This window comes from Perissodus microlepis, chromosome 13 (assembly GCF_051167445.1).
Source record: "Perissodus microlepis isolate ML-2025 ecotype Zambia chromosome 13, ASM5116744v1, whole genome shotgun sequence".
Classification (NCBI taxonomy): Eukaryota; Metazoa; Chordata; class Actinopteri; order Cichliformes; family Cichlidae; genus Perissodus; species Perissodus microlepis.
Genome location: NC_140473.1, coordinates 17,244,188 through 17,270,048, shown reverse-complemented (window position 1 = coordinate 17,270,048; position 25,861 = coordinate 17,244,188). Strand labels below are relative to the sequence as shown.

The window sequence follows — 25,861 nt, the reverse complement described above, 5'->3', positions numbered from 1 at the left end:
AAATTAGATCTAACACTGCAATGCCGTAAATGGAAAGGCTGATAAGTAATGCACCGCAGGGCCTTTTGATAAGATTATCTTTGCTCCAATTTTAGCCTTAAAGTAATCTGGTCAAGGAATTGACATGCAATAGTCGGAGAACAGCACTAATCCTGTTATTATCAAATTATGGTTTGCACAAAAATGCATAGCTTTGGTTGTATGGTCAACTTGTTCACAGTGTTTATCCAACAGTCCCTGGGTAATCCAATCTACAATTTTATGATTTGGGACTGAAATCGAGAAATTAGCAGGTATGAAAGATACGTGCTCATTTTAACTATACAAAAAGCCACTTATCATGTTTGAAACTGGACATCACAATCCAATGGAGATCTAACTGAGATCCTGTCTACATGTAAACTGGTAGTTTGGTAAACTTAGCTTTTTCTGTGTGTTTTGGCCTTTTGTCTGCAATTTAAATCACTGAAAGTTGGAGCTTTAGAAAAACTGCTTCCAGGTGAAAATTATCAGAAACTCTGCTTCTGCATTTGATGGAGACCAAAATAAGTCAAACTGTGCACTGTGTCACTGTTTGGTGACTTCTGATCAGCCAGCACTTCTATACATTTGGGGTTAGGTTGCTACCTTGTTAGTTTGGTATGCTCTTGGCTATGCTTGAGATTTTTATGTGTGTTTTCACGTGTATGGAGAAAAAAAACCCACTGCCCACTCTTTTCAGTTTTGTCAGGCTAAGTTAAAAGTGTACCCTGCTTAACTATAATACTACTTTTTATTTGACTGTAATTTACAATAAAAGACTAAGTGTTATTGGAGGTCATATATAAAATGTGAAAAAAAATTTAACTAAATTTTTTTTTATATACATTTAGATATTTATAACAGTCACCCCAAGAGGCTTTGTATTATAATTTAACAAAATTAAAAAGAAAACCCCAGCATTTAGACAACTTGGCAACAGTGGGAAGGAAAAACTCCATTTTAACAGGAAGGAACCTTTAGCAGAACCAGGCTGGGGGAGGGGCAGCCATATGCCACCACACCACGTGGTGACTGCAGCCATCTCCAGACTTTTTTTGGAAGACCTGCTTCTGGCTGTTCAAATGTCCAGCAGGGGGCTGCATTGGCTTCAGAGCCATCTTTTATATACAGTCTAACAGTTTTGGCAGAAAATTTCATTTCACAGTAACACAAAACCTGAGCCAAAAGTGGGACCAATAGCTTGACACTAATATTAGCACAGGAATATCGAACGTCTTTTTACAGTATTTGTTAAAAAAAAAAAAAAGTCAAGATTCCAGGTGAAAAAAGCAACATTTCTTTCATAACATTTCATACTTTTAAGCATAACTGAAAGAGTAAAGCTTACACATTTTAAATTCTTATTTCCACATTAAAAGGTGCAATGCAAAGGAAGCATGCTCTCTTAATGCAGGTGGCAAAATACCAAAATACCATCACTTTATTTTTAGCTTGGTGAACAGTAAAAAATAGCCCAAGTGCAACCTTGGTAAACACTCAGTCCTCGCTGCCTAGGCTTTACAAGACATATATTCTCCTGTGTGGCCTAATGTCACAAACAGCAGCCAAGTCTCAAGGAAATATCAATGACAAGGAGAGTGCTGTGCTGGGGTAACATAAGATTGCCCTAATTCATACTGAGCTTTAATGTGGTCATACGTGGTCATCGCAGCCAATATAAACCTATCACAGGCTTTGCATGCTCTGTCATTCACTCTTTCAGTGTTTCAGCAGCAGCTTTCATCCTGTCAGTCAAGTTAACTTCGCTAGCTTTTCCCACAGCATGATCAAGCAAATAATATTTTGTCACTATTATGCCATATTTGCAATTCAACAAACCCATTAGTGGTAACATTTCCACTGAGATTTGTGGCCGCAAACTAAATAAACGTTTAGCGGTAGCATCTTCCCGTCGATCATCACGAGGCACCATAAATGCTCCAGGAAAAGCAGCGTAACAAGAGAGACTCTTAGCAAAGATGCTGCACATCCCAGGGACCTCAATAATGGACCCAACTGACAGCACTCTAATTCAATCACGTGTTGCAGTTGCAGCTAAGCTGCCTTCAAATACCCGTATCTATTTTAAACCCTGTTCAACAATGATAGACCAAGAAGAGCCCAATATGACTGTAAAAACATTACGCAAAAGGAAAGAAACACACACCGCCGGCTTTTCTCAGTTTGTCATGTGTTAATGTGCATTTCAGAGTATGTGCATGGATAAATGCCTCTGCATAACCTCAATGTCCCATTATATTAGTATAAGGGTAAAAGGTACACTTGATAGACCTTTTTTTCCTCCCTTTTTCAAACACAATTATCATATCAGAATTATCTCTGGATCATCTCTGAAGGCTTAATTTATAAAAGGAGGACCTATTTGAAAGGATTTCCAGCAAGATTGAAGTCATTTCTTTTGCCTCTTAATCGGAGCATACTTGAGCCTTACAGCTGTTGTTTACTATTAAAGCAGGATTAGGGCCAAGTTTTGCTGGGTAGTTCCAGGAGATGTCACTGATCACATGGTCATTACCAGAACGCCTGGGTCTTTCAGATCATTTCCTGCAGAGTGTCAACCTAATGGCCTCAAGGCCATTTCCTCATCTGCACTCTAGCCACGAAGCTAGAAAGAAAATTAGTCACGTGACAAAGGAGAACACATACAACCGCAGACATTAAAGGCTAGGCCTATGCTTCCTTCTTTTTCCTCTGTACAGCAAATGTGTTTTTTTTCCTCGTCATTCACAAAAGACCGATGCTTTATTGGGAAAAACACCCTGAGGCCTTTTGTTGCTATTGATTTATGAATATCAGGGTAAAGAAGGCTACCTCCAGGTAAGTCTCAGCCCCATCAATAATGCAGCAACACTATCTGTGTCCACACAAAAAATGCACAACACATCAGCGTCTCCATTATTCATGAGCGTTTCCACCTGTAGCACCTCAGCTGTATTATATGCGTCCCATAAGAAGGCGTGCAGTAGCTCAGTGGAAACCACTCGATGCAGTATTTGTAGTGGCACTACATAAACGTTATGTTGTAGGAGCTTACACACCATAGTGCCTTATTAGAGATATTCTTTATATAACCTCTAACCAATAGGAAATGCCCTAATAATTAAGATCCATGTGGTAACACACATTATCCTATATTTATGTCATTTCTATAAAAAAAAATAAAAAATACTACAACAGTATATCAACAAAATCAAAAAAAGATGCCATTTGGATTACTTTTTCTCATATTTAATGATTTCTGCTACAATAAACGAGAGCTACCTTTAAAAGAGGGAGTTCCCAGTGCTTCTGTTTTGTTTTGCTTTCCTAACACAGAGGACAGAAAGCATCAATCCACAGCAGTAATTGGAAAGATGAAACAAACAACAACAACAAATGAAAATGCTTTGGCTAAGAACATTGCTGACGCAGAAAGGAGAAACCTTAAAGGACCAAATGGCTGGAAGAATTTAATTGCCTTGATTTTTCTTCCACTTTCAATTCCCAAAGCCCATTTAGCTGCGTTTAAGTGCCTGTAAAACTAAATCTGAATCTAGACTTCTGTTACTTTTTGGCATATGGAAACAATTCTAATAACATTTCAAACTGGAAGGTCATTAGACAGCCCTTGTGGTTCACGTGGTAGAGCCCTCACTGCAAGTGGCCCAGGCTTGATCCTGCCCTGGTCCTTCTACTTCTTTTCCATAACTCTGTGACTTTCCCTTTCTTCAGCTTGTACAGGTCATTCCTCACCAAGAACAATGTCCTGTCCCAGAAGACTAAACGAGGCAATCAGATCCATGGAAAGATTGTCTCCCTTGTGCCACTGAGTATCATGAATTCTTGGATTCTGCGTGGCAGTTTTTACATAATCCTGTTGACAAACAGCAAATACATCTTGCAGTACATGTCGTTTTATATTTATATCTATGAATGCTGTTCTGCTGTAAGGCCTATAACATAGCAGGGTTCTCACTTTCACTGTGTCACAGCAAATGGCCCATGCTCCTTATTGAACTTACAACCAAGAGGTCACAGCCAGGAGGTTAAAACTAGGTCAGACAACTGTACTGCCATAATTCAAGCAGACAGTATTTATATAAGATCACTGCCATGACGCCTACAAGTAGCCTGCCTGTATTTTGAAGCTATTGTTATCAGTAATATTAAGTTTACATTAAAAAAAAAATTTTAATTTTACGTTCGATTTTTGGAGTAACAGCTTCCACATCTGGTGGATGAGCAACTTTACAGCGATTCAAGTTAGATTTTATCTTATTTGTTTTCTTTTTTCTTTTCCCACTGTGCCCTAACTGCTCTGCTACGACACGGAGGCTGCACAGAAAAACAAAACCACCACCTGCACGGCATACAGTGCTTAAATGTCAGACTCTCGATACTGCTAATGGCGTGCAAGCGTGCACGCTTGTGTGTTTTATATGTGTATTTACTTTATGTGTGAGTAAAAACAGCAGGGCCAAGGCAGGCCTTGAGAGAGCAGTAAATCATATTATCCAGCACAGTCTCTATATATCACAGCTGCTGCCATTCTGCCCACTGGCTTCCGACTGCTGTTCCAAGTCCCCTCTCTATATTTCATGCCTCTGAACAGACTGCTAAAACTCGAGCTATCTCAGAATTACATTGATGACTTCATAATGTTTTAGTGAAATTTTTTTTGTCATCGTTTGAAAGTGCAGAATGTCCTCATCTCAAGTATAACAAAGAAGCTCTTTTTCTTTATTGGACCAGTGCGTGGAAATGGACGTAATGACTAGACTCTGGAAGGTTGAACAAGGCTAAGACAGATCCTCTTTATCTATTTATAACAAGGAGATGTATTTCCCAACTCGTGTGTCTTTGTTCTTATCGCCTAGCATGCATTTTTAAATCGCATAAACCCTGTATTTCTCACACCCACACGCACACCTCGCCAAGAATGGGATGCTTTGATCGACGGGGAGCGTGGCAGCGATGGTCAGAGGCTGCGTGTCAGAGTAATTACAGAGCAGCCATGTTAGCAGGCCTGAACTGGTCTCGCGGGAGGAGGAAACAACTCGCATAGGTAGAGTTTCACCTTAAAAGTCAGCTCGCCTCTGTACCGTTCACTGCCTGGACTGACATGTGAGAACACTTAGGCTAATTTCTCCAGCGACCCTTGTCAACTTTGACTCTGACCCCTTTTGGAACAGGTGAAAAGCTCGTTCTCTAGTCACACACAAACTGGAAACTGGTTTCCATTTCTAATCCCGGGAGCAAAGGTTAAGTCCTTAAGTTTGAATGCAAAATCACAATGAAATAAAAAGAAGGCAGAGGAGTTATTTTCACAAATTGTTAAAAATGGACAGCAGACGTCTGTTTTCTCCCTTCCTGCTGACTGTTTCTCCACTTCAACCCTCTCCTGTCATACTCTTTAATTGCAAGTGACTGGTGAAGGAAAGTCTTTCCTAATATTTTAACACTGGTATGTTTTCACGTGTCATCTGTGATTTGAGTTACGATCTGTTTATACCCCCCCCCCCCCCCCCAGGACAGGGGACCAATTGAGCAACAACGGCTTCCCAGAGACCAGTCTTGCCTGGCTACAAAATTCACAAACCGTGGCTCCTTTGGGGAAACATCAGGGAGACCCGAAGGACAATGACCGATGACGATGCTTTAGGACAGGAGACAGGGAGATGGCGGCCGACGCAAGGGGAGCAGAGAACATGCAAACAGAGGGAAAGCCCAACGTATGGAAACTAATAAGGATAAGCAAGAACAAGGTCAACAGCAGATCAAACTAAAGAGGACAGATGAATAAAGGGAAAGAAGGTGAAAGCCTGTGGCATTCTGAACACTTGCCAGAGTACTTCTGTTGCTCATGTTCACTTGAGACAATGTGCAGCAGAGCAGCTGCTAAGCTCAGCTGTCTCCTATTGCATCGCTTTGAAAAGCACAGGAAGGCAAAACCATTCATGGGTACCTGGGCTCTGTTCATCAGGAATGACCATCGCAGTCACTTAATTATCAGGACACTAAGCACAGGATAAGCTGTAGCATGCGTAACGACACATGGAAGATTATTGAAGATGAAAAATGGAAGTTAATGAATATGACAACAAGATGTTTTTATTACAATTTATGGTTCACAGTTTTATCCATTATTATTCATTATACTGTTTAACTACCTCTCTATATAGCAATTTGCATTGTAGTAGCATGAAGTGCTATTCACAAGCTGGATTTAAATGCTTCCGATTGTTCAAGGGATTCACACAAAACTAGGAGTGCATTTCATTCATTTTTATCTCACTGACATGAGCCTCACTGCGTGCTGCTCACTTGCTTATTCTTTCCACTAGTGTGCCTAGGGTCTAAAACTGTGCTTTCCATTATTGCTCATATTGCAAAGGTAGCTTTTATTGTGAGGTAGTCACATCAATTACTGTGTTTTGGTCATTAGAGTTCGGAGGTTAAAACCATCATTTAGCAAATGAGTTTAATTATTTACAAGCAGCTCCAAGCCTCCAAGTCTTCAGCCAGGTAGTTGGCTCTTGTCGGGAAAAAGGAAATTACTGTGTGACTGAAAATAAAGATGCAAACAGTCTGCTGTGTTTCCAAAAAAAAGGAGCTCCTCAGGAAGTGTTTACTGTGCCCAGAATCCCTGAAACATGGATGGAAATCTGAAAACCAGAAGTGGCTGATGTAACTGCCATTACACACGGCTGTCTTGTACAGAGCGAAATCTCATAATGCATTAAATTTGTCAATATTCAGTCCTTGAGGAAAACTGCATATATTTGATTTATTTAAGGCTACTTTCAGCTGCTCCCTTATTCACAAGGGTGTCGCCACAGCGGGTAGCGCCGCATGTTTGATTTGGCAGATATTTATGCCGGATGCTCATCCTGATGCAACCCCAAAGGGATTTGTGTCTCCACATAGAATCGAACTGCGGTTAGGTGTAAACCAACAGAGGAATTCAACCATCTCACAAAACTGCCAAAATGTACAAAACAGCAAAATGGCTTTCAGAGAATCTATAAACATAACCGCTTCTTAAAATGATCAAAACAACAATGGATGATTCCACTCAGGAGCGTGTGTGTGAATCTTAATGTTCCTCTAATGTCTAATTTAAAGGTTTGCCTTGGACTGTTTTCCCCAATCCCACACCTGCCCCTTCCACAGATTTCAGACACTTAGTGTCTGCTCCTGCAAATGCACTAAGTCACTCCTCCTGGCACAAATAAAAGCTCTCAGCCCTGCCATGTTAGCCCTCAATAAATCTTTTGCTGAAAATCCACTGTTTACCTGGAATGCACATTTCAGTAATAACTGTATGTTATTTACAGATCCGATTAATAAAGGGTTCCCAATTCACCCCCCCTTGTTTACAAGCAACCAATAAATGTTAGCATGCTGCAATAAGTGGAATAGCCTGAAACATTTTGCAGATTATACATAATGAATAAAAGGACCAATAAACAATCGTTTACTTGTTTATTTAAGGAGCCAAAGATTCTAGTTAACTCGAAGAAATGCAGTAATGTTCCTTCTAGATTAAAAAACAAACTATAAACAGTTATAATGATGAAATATTAACATTTCTGTAGACAAAGTGTCAAGCGCCAGAATGGTATTTGGTATAATCAAAATTATCAGCTGAAATAAGCTTATCGAGCATTGTAATACAAAATACATTGACTGATCATCAACAAGATGTGTCAGTAGAGATATTTCCAACAGAGACTAAGATCAGCCAAAATAATTCAGAAATGCTGTTAGCACCGTCTGTGCTTCGTGTATTCACCACAGAGCACCTATGTATTAAGGTGCACCTTAATAAAAAATGAAATTTGAGAACCTTCCATCTATTTTTTAAACAACTCTAAAACTAACTGCATCATATCAACCTTAATATTTCTGCTTCTAGATTTCTGCAGGCCAGACACTGTGGTTGCACAACCGTTTGGAGATCCTTGACATTCACTGAGTGCATTTTTGTTCCCCAAAGAATGAACCGTGTCGATTCTGAACATTTGTGAGCTTCCTCCCAGTGGCACCCTCAGGCTAAAATGTCAGCTTTGCACATAATGTAATCTAATATGCATAATCTAATAAGCAGATTGCCATGAAATTTGCTGACGAAATGCTCCAGGGGAATAACCCCTTTTCTTTAGCCCCACTTTCATGACTTTCATGAACTTTAAATTTTTTAGCTGGTAAGAATAGCATTATCCCTGCGGCTAACAACTTGCAGAAATTTGGACCTCTTCTCTTATTATATTATTATTTTGCTCTTATACACCTAATTTTAGCCTTAAAAACATGTGAATGCTGTGATGTTTTAAGGCACAATAACAAACTAGTTGCGCAATGCATGAAGAACCGTATTTTAAATGTTAACCAGTTGCACACCAGCTGTTTAACTAACTAAATGTTTGAATACTGAGTACTGTGTGCATTACTGTGAGACACTGAGTACAACCCATGACTCGGTAGCTTGTAGAACCACCTTTAGCAGCAACAGCTTTAAGTCATTTCTTTATGACTTTCAGTCTCTTGTGTTGTAAAAAAAAGAATTAGCCCAATCTTCTAAAACACTTCACATCAATTCATTAAAGTTTGCACACAATTGTTTATGCACAGCTCTCCTGACCCGCCCACCACAGAATTTCATTGTAGTTCAGGTCTGGTCTTTGACTGGCCCATTGCGCTTTGATTCTTCTCTTGATGGCCTCACGTTTGACTCTGGAATACTTTGCTATGAAGAGGAGTTCATGGTTGATTCAATGACTGCAAAGTGCCCAGGTCCTGTGCCTGCAAACAAGCTCAAATCATCACCCCTCCCCCACTGTGCTCTTTAGAGAGAAGAGGCTGTAGCATCTGAGATGCAGCTGAGATGGAGCATTCCATGGTCTGACCTTGGGCTGAATTTCCTGGGATATCCACTCCTGAGAAGATTGTGTGCATTAACACACACTAAATTCTTCAGACCGGCAAACTCACAACATCTACTTTTACAGAAACAGATGCTCACTTGCGTATGATCAGTTATTCACGTGCACTGATATGCAGTGTGATGGAGAGGCCATCACTCCTATATTAACAACCTATTCACACCCCTTTTTAGTTTCTGTGGAACCAATTAAACCTGTTTTTGGGCCATGAGCTTTCCAACTTCATTCTTTAGTAAAGAGCAGTGAGCAACAGAGAGTTGCTCCATAGACAACCGAAAGCTCATAACATGTTATCAGTCTAAATTAAGTTAAAATTTTCATTAGCACTAAAAAAAAAAAAAAAAAGTGTGAAAAGGGAAACTTGATCATACTGAAAGATGAGAAAATTTACTTCTATATCTTTTCTAGACATAATTTAAGGCTAAGTGATCATTTAAAGTCAGCTCATTCATCTTCCCCAGCTCTGTTTTTAATATTACAAAACAACAAGGTTCTCGATTATTTAAACAAAAGACACAAAAATGTCTAACAACTACTTTTTAAGTGCTCACCAGCACTGACACCGTCAGGAATGTATGACCAGAGAAGCCTCGCTCATGCTCCCTTCCTGCGCTCTCCATGGTGCTGAAAATCTCTACTTGTGTAAAATAACTGAGACCGGTAACGATCATGCTTAATAAGCCCTGTCAACACACAACAGAGATGGAGCACAATTGCAGTGTGTCACTGTGGCCAATGGATGTCATGTCTTAGATGAGCAACGCTGATAGAATTACATAGTCTGAATATTATAACTAGTCCCCGCTGCTCCCGTGGACAACATCATAACTGAAATAGAAATTTCAGAACAGACCACAAACGGCCCCTAAATATTCAGGATGTTCATTCTAAATGATGCTAATAAAGAGAAAAATATTGTGGTAGCACTACTAATTTACAACTTTGGCAATGCCGTAGCCAACTTGATAGTGCATGTACAACATGGCCTCTAATACTCTAAGAAAGTCCATGGTTCGAATCCCAGTGAAGCAGTTTTTGCATGTCATTATTCTATCTTGTGAACTAAGTAGTTAAATAAAAATGAAAATCATAGATGTATTACTTATCATACCTACATATGATTAAGGGGGAGGCCAGGAAATGGCTGGATCTGTCCCATGGTGGTGAATGTACAGCCAGCCAGTCAGAATCTGTTGTGAATGATCAACAGCACTTTCTGTACAAGGCATTTATCTAGTCATTTGCTTCTCCTCATCAACAAATAATATTTCAAGTTGCTGGTTTGCCCACTGAGAGCAACTTAGTACTCTGCACCTTCCCCAAGGACACTTCAAATTGTAGACAGAAGGATCGAACCGCCAGCCCCCGCCATCAGCGAACAAGCGGAGTGTCAATAATTACAGCAGAGCCACATTTCTCTAACTGTAAGTACCATACTGTTTCCTAAAGAAAACTGGCCCTGCCAACACATAAAACACTTTGTACAGACACAATGCCACACATACGCATAATATATAATGTATACCCCCAAGCGGCTTTTCCGAGTCTGTGTAAAACGATGGGAGTAAAGAGTGAGGCATTACATCTGACGCTGACGCCCTAACCAGCAGCTTCAGAGGAGACACCTATTAGAGATATACAACTCTGTGTATGGGCATCAGCGTTTAAGGCACCTTACAGCACGAGATATAGTGTATGCATTTTGTGTCATTAAAGTTTAAACCGATCCATGTTTAAAATGGCTTTAATTGATAGAAAACACACTGCTTAATGCAGATTAAAAGCTAACAGATGACTACCAATCATCATATACAATGCTGCTTAATCTCAATAGCAGAGGCTGTCAGGGAGAAGTATGGCAGCTCTGCATTATCATCCATCTTTAATGAGAGATCCAGCAGCGAAGCCATGCACTCTGCGCATCATCTGTACATCATGTCTACACATGCTGTCATATGGAGCTCAACACTACGGGCATCATCTTACAAAGCTCATGTCACTCTGAAATTGGTCTGCATCGCTTGGTTCATGTCTAGATACATTTCACAGCATTCAGAGCAACGCTGGGCTACAGACGGAACCTGAGTGAGACAAGACCTTCTGGGATTTCACTTCTGCAAGCATCAAGCAACACTGTAATTGACAGCTGGGCTATTCATTCTACACAGCCACTCTGGAAAATGTCAGAAGAAGTCAAGAGGTAAAATCATTGTGAAGCAGGCCTGCATACTTTGGCTGAACAAGGTTCAGCTACTAGGCTGCCCTTTGCTGTCATTCATGTTTGTATTCACCCTTCAATAATATTCCCTTTAATCCGTGTCTACGCTTCTGTTTACTAATAGAAACGGACTGGGTTACTGCCATATGAGGTGCAAGCTAAGCAATGTAGCATGCTGGCTATGAAGGCAGAGAAACCTGATCCTGCTGTTAGCCTGCAAGGAGAAAAACAATTAGCATATTAGCCTGGCTACCTAGGAGGTTAATCGAGACTGGTTGCTGAGGGCAGCGGCTGTGGTGGTGGTGGTGGTGGTGGTGGTGGAGACGAGTAATCCTAACACTTTACCAACCTTCTCAGAAAATGGAAGTTTTGCTTCTGTGCTCACCCACAGATTCGGCCTCACAGAGTCATTTCTGTTGCTAAGAGAGAGCGCGAGAGAGAGCGAGAGAGAAAGATTGGATCTCTAAAGCAGAATCACTGCCTGCTGGGATCTGTGAAGGTCACTGCCATGTCCTCTACGCACTCCCTCTCTCTATCGCTCTCTGTGCATCACCGCTCACAGCTCAAAGCACCAATTATAACGTTAACCATGTTTTGATGTCCATGTGTCAGTGCACCACTGGCATTGTTGATATCCAAGGTGGGTGGTGGGCTAAGGGGAGTGGAACGAAGATGAGGGGGAGGCTAGGAAATGGCTGGCTCTGCCTGATAATCAGCACCAGAAAATGCGAGTCCCATGGCGGTGAATGTGCTGGTCTGTCTGGCTGCTGTGATTCCATGCAACGACATGCAAGGTTAGGCTGTTTCTAGTACTTTAATAGCTCTGTATGGCAAACATAGAACATCCGAGTATATTTCATAGTTTAAACAGTCAAAAACATTCTGAGACAGTTCCTTTTTTACCACTGCTAAGAAACATACAAACATGTAAGTGACTTTTTAAATTAAGCTATAAAAGAAAAACTAAATCCAATACATGCTGCACGAAGGATGATTATATGCCGCTATCCCTCTATGAACGTCCAAATATAAAAACCAGCTCAACCTTTCAGGTGAAAAATTGTCAGGCATAAAAAAAAGCTTTAAACGTTGAGTTCTACGACTTGACTATAGGTCGTGCAGACCCAACCAATGCAAACTCTGACATTGAGCCGTTTGACTACAGCTGAAAAAGAGAAGTCGTTAAACACTAGAAACCATAAGCTGTAAACCAGCAGGACAGCCAGGTACTAGCTAGCTATCTCCTTCCTGCAGGCCTCCCATGCCAGCTTAGGTCTCAACCAGCAGAGATATATGCAAATGCGTTTCCACTGCCAGTTTGACTGGAGGAGGATAAGGTGGCTTAAGACAGTATCGCACACACTTTGAAAATGTTAGAAATATCATCCCAATGCTCTTCGCCCTTGTGGAGCCAGGTACGCATTGCCCCTCTAACCTTTCACCTTTGAATGCTTCCTGGGGTACGGATGTCCTTTTAATAGTTCAGAGACTGGCCAAAGAAGACATAACAGCCTGACAGCAGGGTAGCATAGTGGCGGCCCTGGGTGTAGGGGGGCGGGGGACCTCTATCCCATGATATACATAGTCCAGCCTGATATATGGCCACTTCTTGTCTGTGGATTAACATATATCACTGTGGCACACTACAGTTGTCCCTAGATGGCCATCATTTCAGGCCCAGGGAGGATCTTCACTAGATAATAACTCATGAGTCACACGTTCCACATTAGAGGAGTATGAGAAAAGAAGGTTAATCAGTGATACCGAACATAGCCAGTTTGTAAAAGCTTGTTAAATCTAGTGTGTGCTGCTCAAGTACAACATCTATTTCTCCATCTGCTCAGAATCTAAAAGCAAATTAAAATTGTGAGACATTTTTACTAAACTCCACACAGCTTATGTCTTTTTCTTTTTGGCTGGATCTTAAAAATAGATTAATGGGTTTTAAGTGAGCTATGAAGGAAAATTTCTGCTTTCCTTCTTAACATAGCTGACTGGATTTTTTTTTTGAAGAGGTCATCCTTGCTCTGGAAAATATTGCCAATTTGAAGCATTTTTCTGACTTCTTATAGACTGAACAAAGAATTAAAATTAAATAAGTAGCCAGCTAATGATTATGAAAAGAAGGGCTGGGAATAGGCATGTGAGCTGGAGTGGAAACTGGTCACGCTCTGCCCTGGGACAGCTGTGAGGCATGCTCTCTCTCCCGCAAGTGTCAACAACACATGACAAGACGCGTGCAATTCAGCTACATGCCACGAGAACATAGTCCACCTACACGCATGCCTTCAGTGCACCTGTGCATGTGTGCAGACATACAGCTCTTTAGGAAAAGGTTTGGTTTTTTTCATGTATTTTTTCAATTAGTTCTGGATTTTCATAAGCTTTGGGTTGAAGGGGACCAAGTTGGGCCAAGTTAGGCCGGGGTTAGTGAGAGCGACAGCTGATGGCAGGGTGTGTGCACTATGCTGTTCTGGCAAAATGCAGCTGGTCTGTTGCCAAAAGCAAGGGATACACAGGCTCACAACAGTTCCTCTCTGCAGGCACCTCAACAATCTATTCTGCTTAAAGGCGCACCGAAGAGTGCACCAGCGCACCTCATTTCCTCTGTCGTGGAATATTTTTTTCCTTGTGATACGGGGAAATGTTGCCAAAGACACGGAACCACTGAGGTGGGGTTCGGACTCATCTTTCATCAATTCCTTAGAATGAAAGCTAAGCCTTAGTGCATAAAAATCAATAACAATCTTCAATTATGGAAAATGCATTGGGATGATTTAAAATCCACCGGGGTTGCCATATTTCATTAGAGAGGCTCATTGGATTGATTTCTCCTCGCAGTTTAAAAGCAGATTTAAACAATACAGATTTGCCGTTCCACCGTTAAACAACCAAGTGTTAGTTATTAAGACTCTGATCATGTTTTTACCACAAAAACTTAAACCACACACTGACACGGGTCAGAGAAGATGGAGCCTCAGGACCAAATACGTTCTCAACCTTAACTTTATTAGTGAAAATGCACAAGCACAGTCTGGCCAACACATCAAATTCCCATTGAGGAAAACAAACCTTTAATAGCCTTGTGATTGCCCTGTTGACACTTGTCTGTTGCAAACATCAGAAACAGCACACGCTTAATTCAAGGTTTCAACGATAAATGGGCTATTTTAAATTAAATGTAATTATTTTAATTTATTACTCCTGCTGAAGGTTAGGATTTTGATATCAAGGAATTTAAAAAAAGAAACTACAATAGGCTAAAATTTGAATCATTGTACAGTCCTGTACAAGAGTCTTGAGCCATTCATTGTAATTTGCTAGGAAAGTGGTGCAGTTATTTATTGAAACATGTAAACATATGGAAATACAATATATGAGGCATAAACTGTTTGGGCAATTCTTATGAGCTTGAAAATCAATATTTGGTATGACCACCTTTTTACTACAACACAGTCTAAACCAGGGGTGGGCAATCTCAGTCCACGAGGGCCGGTGTCCCTGCAGGTTTTAGATGTGTCCTCGAACCAACACAGCTGATTTAAATGGCTAAATTAGCTCCTCAACATGTCCTGAAGTTCTCCAGAGGCCTGGTAACGAACTAATCATGTGATTCAGGTGTGTTGACCCAAGGTGAGATCTAAAACCTGCAGGGACACCGGCCCTCGTGGACTGAGATTGCCCACCCCTGGTCTAAACTCTTAAAGAAATTACAAGAAAGCTTCCCTAAGTAGATTTCAGGAATAGTTCTCCAGGCTTCTTCACAGCTCTTTTTTTGGCTGTTGTTGGCTACCTTTTGCTCCTTTCTCTCTCAAAATGGTCCTACACTGCTTCAATAATGTTGAAGTCTGGACCCTGGGGAGGCCAATCCATGACTGATAGAAAAAACACACAGTGGAGCACTTTTATTGTTATTCTGAAAAATAAAGTCATTGCCAATCAGATGCTCCCCGATGGTATTTCATGGTGGATCAAAATCTGGCAGCATGTTTCTGACCTCAGATCTGGATTCATCACTCTACAAGACCTGTTGCCATTAATTTGCAATCCAGTTCTTATATAATTTAGCAAACCTCAGCCACCTCTCCACTGGGACCATTTCTCACGAGGCTTCAGTGAACAGTACATGGATCAGCTGCAGAACAAGATGCATCTCTCAAGTCTTTGCTTGATTTTTTTCTGATTTCGTAAGAACATGACTTTCAGACTCTTTTCATCTGCTGCAGATAGTTTTTAGGCCTGACAATACATTTTTGTCCTCCACTTATCTAGTTTCCTCACTTTTTTCAAGGACACACTGCACACCATGCCAACATATGCCAAGTTTTGGGTAATAGCACATAGCATCTCTTTGGGAATCATCTTGTTGGTTTAAAAATAAGTGGAAAGAAAAATGCTATTTTATGCCTCTCAAACTGTTTTATCTTTGGCTTTTTTAAGGTTCAACTAAAGTGTTTGTGTTACAGTGTGCTAGTTACAAAATGCATGAAAAGATTTGCATTTGGTTTTTTACTAAGTCGTCTGTTATGTGTAGACAACACTGGTCCATCGGTGCGTTGTTTTATGTGTGAACGATTCAGAGGTCAGTATTAAGAGGCTTAACAAATGAAAAAATGCATTCGTCTGAAAATGGCCAGGTACATCGAGTGGACTAAAGATGACTGAAAAAGCAGCCAATGTCCAAACTTTGAAAGCGCTTCAGAAAGTCTGAAGAACTGCTACTTGGAAACAAAATATAAAAATATATATAAATTAGAGCTGAACCCAACACTTGCACAGTATTGAACTTCAACAAGTAATTCATCAGTATTACAATTTCCTATAATTGGGATGACCTTTAAAATACCAGCATTACATATGAAAGATTTTGCAAGAAAATTTGACAAAATTTAAAGAAATAGCAGGTGACTCAAGATTTTTGCACAGTAATGTAAAAATGAGCAACAAATGCCGTATCACATAAAGCAGAATTTATATTTATAGAGAAAAATGTAACACTGGTGACGGAAAGGGTCAAACAAATTTTATGTGTCAGACCGCAAATGTAAAACAGCTATATTTGCTGTGTAATTTAATGAGTAAACAATAGTGTATAATGTTTGTCATCATTACTACAAAGACAAATATAGAGTGTAGACCCAGGACAAAAAAAGCATGCAAATATATCAGATTTGGATACAGCAAAGCAAATACAGAGTCGAGTGTACATGCAGAGCGAGGAGCACAGCTCCATCGCTGTTCTCGTTGGGCTGTTTAGACAGAAACAATTGCACAGTCCTGATGGCTGTTGGCTCTAAAGTGAACATAAAACTCTGCATGTTGCACCTTAGGGGGATGAGGGGGAGGCTGAAGGTAGCTGCATCAGCTGTTGTACTGAGGTGAGGTGGGAGGTGTATTTTTTTTAGCCTCATTTGGTGTATATGTCTCATCAAAACACAGAGATACAATGGGTGGTGTGGTGCTTGGACTGAAGTACGTGACAGTTCACTCTTTTGTTGCTCGTACAGCAGCTGTGTACTGTCAGTTCATACCGGTGTGTAGCTGATGTGAAACCGCATTGTAACAGAAGCCTGTTTCTACATCTCAAAGTCCAACGCCAGGTTTCTTCTGAACATCAGTGGAGTCTTGTGTAAATGAAGTAGCAGTTTAACAGTAAAGTTGACCTCACGGGAAAAGATTTTTAAAAATTTTAAAAATGCAATTGTTCTGATTGTGTAAACAGACCAACAGTGACAGCATATGCTTTGTGTCTGCACTTGTATGGTTACGAGACTCCTGCAGAGGTCATGGAGACAATCTACAAAAAAGAGCTTTGACGCATTTGGTATCTGGACTTTAAGGCAAACACGGTTATTTTCAAAGTGTGACTAGGTAGATTTAGAGCCTCACTGTGCACTTTTACACTTAAATCTATCCAAACAGCAAATAAAAACATAACCCAAGTGTTAAAATAATAGCAAACAAAGTGCAAAATGCATTAGTCACAGATGGGGTTTTAAACTGTACTCTGTAAAAGAATGGCGAGTGACTTATACTGCTGCCATGTCCTGCCTCTTAAATGCAGACTTAGGTTGCTGGAGCTGGAAGGAGTACACTATGATCGTAAATAAAAAGAGACGCATTTGGAACCTGCCCTCAGACTGAAGCAACAATTGTTCAAAGAAAGGAAAATTTATGCCCATAACCACAAAATCAATCGATAAATATTTTGATTATTTCATAAACTTCTGTGAGAATGTGGTGAGACAACAGTGCATGATATTAATAGTTATACACAGTGTAGCAACAAGTATTTCAGTATATTATAATCTGCCAGAGCTTTCCTTTATTCATCATTCTATTAAACTATTTTTTTTTCCACATTTTTCCTTTCTGATATTTTCGACATTTTCACTCACAGTATGATGAGCACTGAGCTGTTGTTTCGATTGTCCGCGCTATGGATTGACTAATCTTCTGATTGGTTCCCACCGTTTGTTTTTTCTTAAGCTTCGCAAATATTTACCATGCGCGTTGGTTAAGGTTAATTGGACTCATTATGTCAGTCATTCGAATAATTTGATTTGCTTCTCACCCGTAGAACAGACCTGATCGAGGATTTCTCAGAGTTTTCACTGAGCCACTTTCTACAGAGGACAATGGCGCCATTCATGCTTGAATAGAAAGTGGTGCCACAAATGCAAAGCCTCTATACGCCTCCTCCTCCTCACACATTCAAAATAACACAGGCGTCATATAAGAACTCCTGGAGGTGGCATGATGCAGAGTAGATAACTAGACCATTAGATAACCATACCGCATTGAAGCATCACACCACAAAAAACGGTCCAGGACTCTACATGAGGAAAATAAAGAGCAGGCTTATATATTAACAAGCCTGTCAGCGTTGCCTTAGTGTCCTCCACTTCAGTACCTCTGAGTGGGTATGCTTACATTTCCCCTCAGTCATGCATATGCATTATAATTTTCTTGAGTGAGACTTTCCCTTCTTAGGAAACCCCTTATTTAGACTGTGTGAAGTCTTTACTGTAAAAAGGGAATTGAATAATCAAGCTCACACAGGCAGCGAGAGAACGGCTGTTTACAGGATAACTTGAAGCAAATCAAATTAGAAATGTAGTAAATATGTGGTTTAAAAATGGCATTTGGGCAATCTGAAATGCCTGGCAGATAAATGATTCCATAAATATAGCCATTACAGCACAATGCCAGGAACATCAATAGCTTTTTTTATTATTATTATTATCTTATGTTGGGCTTTTTTTTTTTTTCAGTCCACTCAGGAGGAAGAACCAGACCTATAAAGTATTGTTCTGTAGTGTGGAATACAAGTGTCTTGCCTTGTTTTAGAGAGGCAGAGGTAATGCTGTAAACATCGCTTGTTTACGGAGTTTTGATCATTTTTCCAACAACTCTTAGGTGCATTTATCAGCTTTGCCGTTTTAAGAACAGCACAGCGCAGGTTTGCAGACTTGAAATGGCCAAGTCCAAAATACTGCACTTGACGTTTTACTTCTACTTCTACATCTTCTCATCTTTTTCCTTCTTCCAGTACGATCCTTTGATCTTTCACTTCTATCTTATAAGCCTGACAGAGAAGAGTTAGGATACAGCTGTGTATCAACAGCAGAGCACACGAGGACACTACACAAGGTATGTAACACAACACCCCCTCTAAAACCCTTCGTCACCCTCAAACCCCCCCCGTTTCCATTTCCTCCTGTGTCTCTCTCAGAGTTTCCACCTCTGTTTCCTTGCCCGTGATTCCAGGTTCCCAGTACCGCCACAGAAAGCTGACCACCGCCACCACGCCAGCTATGCATCCTGTTTCTGACACATGCCAACTTAGCCTGCTGCACTAGTCAGCTGAACACAGATCCAGTTTCCCCTTCTTAATACCCCTAACAAGCCTTTTCCCTCAGCAGCCAAGTGTCAAGCCTATCAAAGTCACCTAACGGGATGACTCTGCCTTCCACACACAGCAACACAAAAACAAAGGGAAAGTACGAACTAAGATACACGCTCTCATTTTTTGCCATTTCATCTCATTTGCAAGATATAAGATGCAAACAGATACTGACTAACAGTCACAAGATGGATACCTAATTATATTTGCATGGTTTGTTTTCATCACTTTCTCAGCGGGATGGTGAGAAGTATGAGGGAAGACATATGGTTTGATGCCATTTCTTACACCAGGATCCATGAGCACAACTAAATGACAGAATCCTGACAGCTAATACTGGTGTAGAAAATGTATTTCTATTAACAGGATACGCACCACAGGCTTTCAAGGTGGCTGTAATTAAACCGTCTCAGCTAACTATAGAACATTCTACAATCTTCCTCTTATTTCTAAAATCCTTGGAAGAGTGGAAACAGTAAACAGATTATTTGCAGAGGAATGGTATATTTGAAGAGTTTCAGTCGAGATTTAAAGTGCATTGTAGCATAGAAACAGCACTAGTGAAGGTTATAAATGATCTGATTGCCTTTGACAGTGAACTCATCTCTATGCTCGTGTTGTTAAACCTCAGTGTAGCATTCGATACAGCTGATCATATCATTTTAATACAGAGACTAGAATGCATTGTAGGTATTAAAGGAACTACACTATAATGGTTTGAATCATATCTATCTGGTAGACTCCAATTTGTTTAAGTAAAAAACAAAAAGTTAGTCATGGAGTTCCACAGGGTTCTGTACTGGGACCAATACTATTTAAATTATAAAACACTACTTTATTTATTTCTCTATAAGGCCAGTTGTTTTAACACCTGTTAAACAACAGGTGTGTCTTAAAGACAAACATCTGGATGAGCTCCAATTGTCTTCTCAAGTCAGTGGTTATTATATTTGGAACTAAACATCTTAGAAACATGGTGTTTCACGTATCGTGGATGGCAGTAACCTCCAGTAACAGTGTGAGGAATCTGAGTCATTTTTGATCAGAATATGTTATTCAATGTTCACATTAAACAAATATTTAAAAATGCTTCCCTTCACCATCGCAATAGCTCTAAAATTAGAAATATCCTGTCTTGAGGTGATGCTGAAAACCTAGTTCATGCATTTGTTACTTCTAAGGTAAACTACTGTTATTCACTATTATCAGATTATTCTAAAAGTTGCCTGAAAAGCCTTCAGTTAATCCAAAGCACTGTAGTTACTGTAGAGTACTGACGGCAACTACAAAGAGAGCATATTTTTCCACATATTGACTTCTCTTCATTGGCTCCCTGTTAAATGCAGAATCAAATTCAAACTCCTTCTCTTCACATACAAATTTTTTAATAATCAGACCCCATCATATTTTAAAGACCTCATAGCAGTATATTATCCTAATGGAGCACACCGCTCTCAGACTGCTGGCTTGTGGTTCCTAAAGTAGAATGGGAGGTAGAGCCGTCAGCTTTCAGGTCCCTCTTCTGCGGAACCAGCTCCAAGTTTGGACTTGGGAGACAGACACCTTTTAAGATTAGGATTAAAACTTTCCTTTTTGATAAAGCACATATTTAAGGCTGGATCAGTTGTCTTTGAGACATCCTATAGATATGCTGTAATAGGTTCCAACTCCTGTGAGACACTGAGCGTTGATTTATTTACCACTGACGCATATCATTACATTTTTGTCCTCTCTCTCCCTTAGAGCAGATAGGAGTAAAACACACTTTCTTTTTTCACTTCCTGAGCCTGTTTCCACAAGTGAGATCTTCCTGTTAAAAGGGAGTTCTTCCTTCCCACCCCCGTAAAGCCCTTGCTCATCAGACATTTGATTATTGGAATTTGCTTCCAAATAAATAGAAACCCAACAGTATTGTGATTGTGATTTGGCTCTATGTTTAAAAATAAATAAATAAACATTAATTGAATTTAAGGGTGCAGCTCTTTATGTCCCATTTTATACCAGTCCTTATAAGAAAGAGATACAGGCAGGAAAGGGTCAAGTCCACCAAAAACACATGACAGCAGAGCAGTGGGAGTGAGAAGGGTCATTCATTTGAATATCAAGGACAAAGGATATCATTCTCACTCTGTTCTTTCTGTCCATCAATGCAAAAACATCCTCTTTCCCCCCAAATTCTATAAAACCGCTGAAGACAGATCGGCAGCATGACTGCACTTGCTTTCTTGTATTTGTTCTTTGGATTAATATTAACATATTTCCCATGGCAAGTAAGCATCGTAAAATAAAACACTGTAAGCCGTGTTTTGCACACTCTGCGAATTACTTTTAAAACACCCCTCTGTTCAGGGGACCACTTGGACTATACACAAGTGTGTGAGTCACGTATGAAGCTGCCTTTAATACAAATGTGAATCAGCCATGATTCATCTACCCCCAGCAAAGTAATGGGCAGTCACCCTTATTATACCGTTTCTATATTAGTCCTGCAGACAGGTTACCTTCATCATGCCACGGAAATATTTGATGTGCAGCACAAACACCTAGTGTAAACATTTAGGAGGATAAATGCAGGGGGGAAAGGATCCAAAATTGAAGAGGGCACACTATCTCAATCTTAATGTCCATGAGAAGTCCCAGTGGACTTCATTAGGAGTGCAGGATCATATGCGTGGTTACATAAAACTAGTGCATGCCATGTGAAATCCACACATTCACCTGAGAACTTAGCAGCTGATGTGGCATGAGGATACTTTTGTGTGTTGCTAAAGCTAAATAAAATGAAGGAACTGCTCTCCTCTCATCCCACCCATAGCTGTCATGCAACATCACCCCCCTTCATTCAGGAGTGGGAGGCAGTAAACAGCCAAAGGACAATAACAATCATGCTGAATTCATTCTAAAGGCGCTTCAATCGGCACAGCACTTCGGGGTGTGCAGAAGATGTACATAAAAAGGAAACCATCAGATTCAGCCAAGGGAAATGCAGCTTGCGTTATGAAAGCCATTATAGAACAAGAAGTCAGGTCAGTGCCATAGAAATACACAAGGATGTGTATAGCATGTGCATCAGTGATTATGTACGAGCAAATTCAGAAAGAAAGACTGTTGATGGGCCAGCAGACATACCTTGTTTTTAATGTTGCAGTGACAGCAAACAGTCCACAGATATTTGAGGGTCCTCCATAGCAGAATGATGAAGAGACCCCCAAAAAACGTCACCATGGAGGAGGCGAGGAATGCCCACCACATGCGCTGGCCATTATTGTCGCAGGGCACCTCGGACGAGTACGGGATGACAACGTCTGCCATCCTCGATATTAAGATTGAAGAGTCCGGATTTATGTTATTATTGATATTGCTTGTCCTCATAGAGCTGTCGCTTCCATGGGGAACCGTGCCATCTGCCTCAGCTAGCATTTAGGAGCCTTGGAGAGCCTGTGCCAGCGTCCCCAGCCCCACTCACCAGCCATATTGCTTGGGAAAAATAAAAACAAATCTCCCTCTTTGCTGTAGATTATGTTTACCCACCCGATAAAGTCTCTTTCTGTTTTTCACAAGCCTGTGAATTGTTTGTTCGTGACAGAAGGAGACACGGCACACGCGAACCTATCCAAAACAGCGGGTCGGTGGCCTTTGGCGAGAGGCATTTAAATCCGCAATAATGACGAATCTTAGGCGCTTCTCCTTCCGAGGGGGTTCTCTGGCTCTTTCACGCCATATGCCATGGCAGAGACGGCATCGTTTGCAGCCGTCGAGGCTGCCACTGATATTTCGGTTAATGTAAACACAGCGCCGGGGAAAATTGTTGCAGCCCAATCTCGGCGAGTCGACCTCTAGCCGTCTTCCATTCAGGTATCGTGTCGATTCACAGGCGGAGAATCGATTTCACTTTCTTGAAGCGTCAATCGAATGTGAGAGGACTGGAAAAGAAAAAAAAAAGGTTGGAAAAGCTGGGGAGAAAGTGCACATGAATCTAATTTAATTCTAGAGGTGTGTAGCTGTCACTGCAGAGAACAAGACTGTTTTCTTGCGGGCGTTTTCGTTGTCAATTCTGCGTAAAAGGGCTGGCGCTCGGGTGGTTATCGCTGTCTCCATTCGGTCCGCTGCAGCCCTGGCACGGAGCGGCCAGCTGAGAGCGCCTGTCAGATCCGCTCCAGAGGAGAGCGGGGAGATTTACAGGTAGGAGGGCGGAGCGAAGCGCTAATAATAAAGACGGACAGAGGGCAGAAATACCGTTTATTCCAAGTACCGACCGGAGTCCGCTGCTCGGACGTATAAAGAAGAAGTGGGCTACAGTTGCGCCTTTGCGTCTTTATTGCACGCCAGTGACGCACGTCGCAAAACAAGCAGGGATTTTAACAAAGGGACTGTGTTGATCAGCCACAAACTTCAGTATCCTGATTAACGTAAAAAAAAAAACGATAACCGCTCCCACCCCATCCCCACTGGGTTCTTATACAAGGCAGCATAAAACAGCAACTCCGTGCCTGTATGGATATTATTGTAATGAGTGTTCATTAAGGATAGTGCTCCTTTTTCAATTACTGAGTCTGTGGATTTTCATCTATGAATGGTTCCCATTTAAAAAACTGAACTTGGGCCACAAGATAAATGCCCCTCCCGGTCAATTACTGTAATATGCTTACGCTTTTAGCTCACATATTGGGTCAAAAACAGGTGTGGATTGGTGATGACGGCAAGCTATGACTAGCAGTAGTTTATGGCTGCCCTCAAGTAACCAGCCAGAGCAAAGGATATGTGGAAACAGCTGGCTTAGGGCCCTGAATAACCACTGACCCTCTAATGAGCAGTTGACCAGGCAGGTGCACACAGCCACCTGTGTCACAAGGCTCCAGACTTCTTAGAGATCGTTTGCAATGAAGTCCCATCAAAATGTCTTTCATAATACTTAACTTTAGCTGACAGCTCAGCCAAAGGTTTCTTCTGGACTGCGATGATTGCAATGCCCGGATTAGCAAAGATCAAGGAAATGAATATTAGCAAGTGTTGCTCTAAGCCAGTCGTTTTAGGGAATGAGTTTCACCATACAAATCCCATGAAGCCTGGTGGTATGACACCTAATGTCAAACACAGATTGTTTGAAAAGTGTCTCTTCACACGTGTGGTAAACTGGAAATATCAGTGTTTCAAAAACAAAAGCACCTGTAAATGCTACAAATCTGTTAAACTGGTGTAAAACACTGAAGACAAAGCTGTCTGTAAATGACAGCACTGCAGAGTTATGACTGTCTGCAGAAGCGCCTTGCAGAACAACACTTTACCCACCTTTGGTTCATATATTTAATAAGAGTAAAAGAAAAAGAGTAGCAACCTCCAAGTTTTGTTGTTGTTGTTGTTGTTTTTTCTTAATCTTGTGATTTCCTATTTCCTTCCTTTATTTACACCAAGTTTGGTGAGAATCAGACAGGACAAATGTTAAAGCACACCTTTATTCAAGCAAGATTTGATCAGCAAGTCCTCAGCCTGGGACGTAACTGTTCAAGTACAGGCCTTAATCCACAGCTCTGAAGTCGTCCTCCTGCTGGTAAAACAGTGAACTGTCCCATTAAAGGCAAATGATGCTGCCCCACATTAAATCTGCCATCATGATGCACTGCCAGGAAGCAAAAATGTTGCTTGAACTCAGGGTAGACTGGTGAAATGATAATAACTTTTAATAAGATTTCAAATGCCTTGAGATGAAAATATGTATTAATGCTCATCTTCTAATACTTGGTTGTCAAATCTCATGAAAAAAAAAAGAAAGCACCCATAGCACATGTGCCATAATAAATAGTGCTGAGGGTTATACTGTTAGAGGGAGCTTCAACTGGTCTTTCCCGATGAAAGGCCAGCTGTTAGGTGAGTGGTTCCTGTGGGCCAGCAGAACTTTCACTCAAGGATGACGAGGTGGACAGATGATGGGATTGGCATTAAAGCAGTCAGGTGGTAATCTGCAGGACATTTTGGAGATGCTGAAGTCAACATGCCGGAGAACCAAAAGACGGCCAATCGAACAAATCCGTCCCACCGAGCGTAAAACATGCCATCTCACTTCAACAACGAGATGTGACGTGAGCCTGGAAAGGCCACGGCTCACCAGTGCGGACTACAAAGATCCTTCACTGTCAGACTTCAGACTTGTCGTGTTCAGTTGAGCTGTCAGCAGCTGTCTTGAAACAGACACCCCAGCAGGAGGGTTGGAGACCATACTCCTTTCTAAAACAGGCACGAGGAGACTTGGAGGACATAAAGATCTTGGGCACCGCATAGTAGAGCTGCATATAAAAGTCTATCAGATTTAGGGAGTAATTTGAGGCCAACATCTCGAACAACATTCTCCGGAGAGCATTTTCACTGCCATGTTTGAAGCCATGTTTATTCTCACCATTGTACAACTACAGCACATGGCCTGATATCAGAATCAGAATCAGAATACTTTATTAATCCCTAGGGAAATTATATTGCTGATTATGCAGAATCAGTGCTGGGTGTTTTTGAGACACTGGGTGCTCTCTTGCCTCAATGAATCCAACAGGCAGCTGTAGGGTGGTCACTCGCTGTGATATTATTGGTTAGAGGGCCACATGAACCCGGATGAAGAGCTCAGAGGTATCAGACTGCAGTAGCTGCAGAATTCCAGCTGCATGGAACATGATTCTCATATCTTATATAGATCTGGACTATTTGTTCATTTTTGTAAGGAACACCTTGTTTTCCAAGAAAAAATCTTGTTTGTGTTAAAGAAATTATAGTGAAGTCTTGGTA

At 41.0% G+C, this 25,861-nt stretch overlaps 1 protein-coding gene across 28 annotated transcripts in view; it reads right to left on the bottom strand.

Annotated features, from left to right (window-relative positions):
• The window catches only part of kcnma1a (potassium large conductance calcium-activated channel, subfamily M, alpha member 1a), a 150,609-nt gene extending 127,196 nt beyond the window's left edge, over positions 1 to 23,413 (bottom strand). For 10 of the 28 annotated variants that reach the window (XM_084947858.1, XM_084947860.1, XM_084947864.1 and 7 more), the window contains exon 1: positions 22,220 to 23,411. In XM_084947858.1, coding sequence (XP_084803984.1) covers positions 22,220 to 22,510 — 291 coding nt within the window. In that variant the 5' untranslated portion in view covers positions 22,511 to 23,411. Of the gene's footprint in view, positions 1 to 22,219 lie in introns of all 28 variants that reach the window. The other 18 variants (XM_084947884.1, XM_084947869.1, XM_084947870.1 and 15 more) reach the window with 5 other exon arrangements.
• Between the last annotated feature and the right edge of the window lie 2,448 nt (positions 23,414 to 25,861).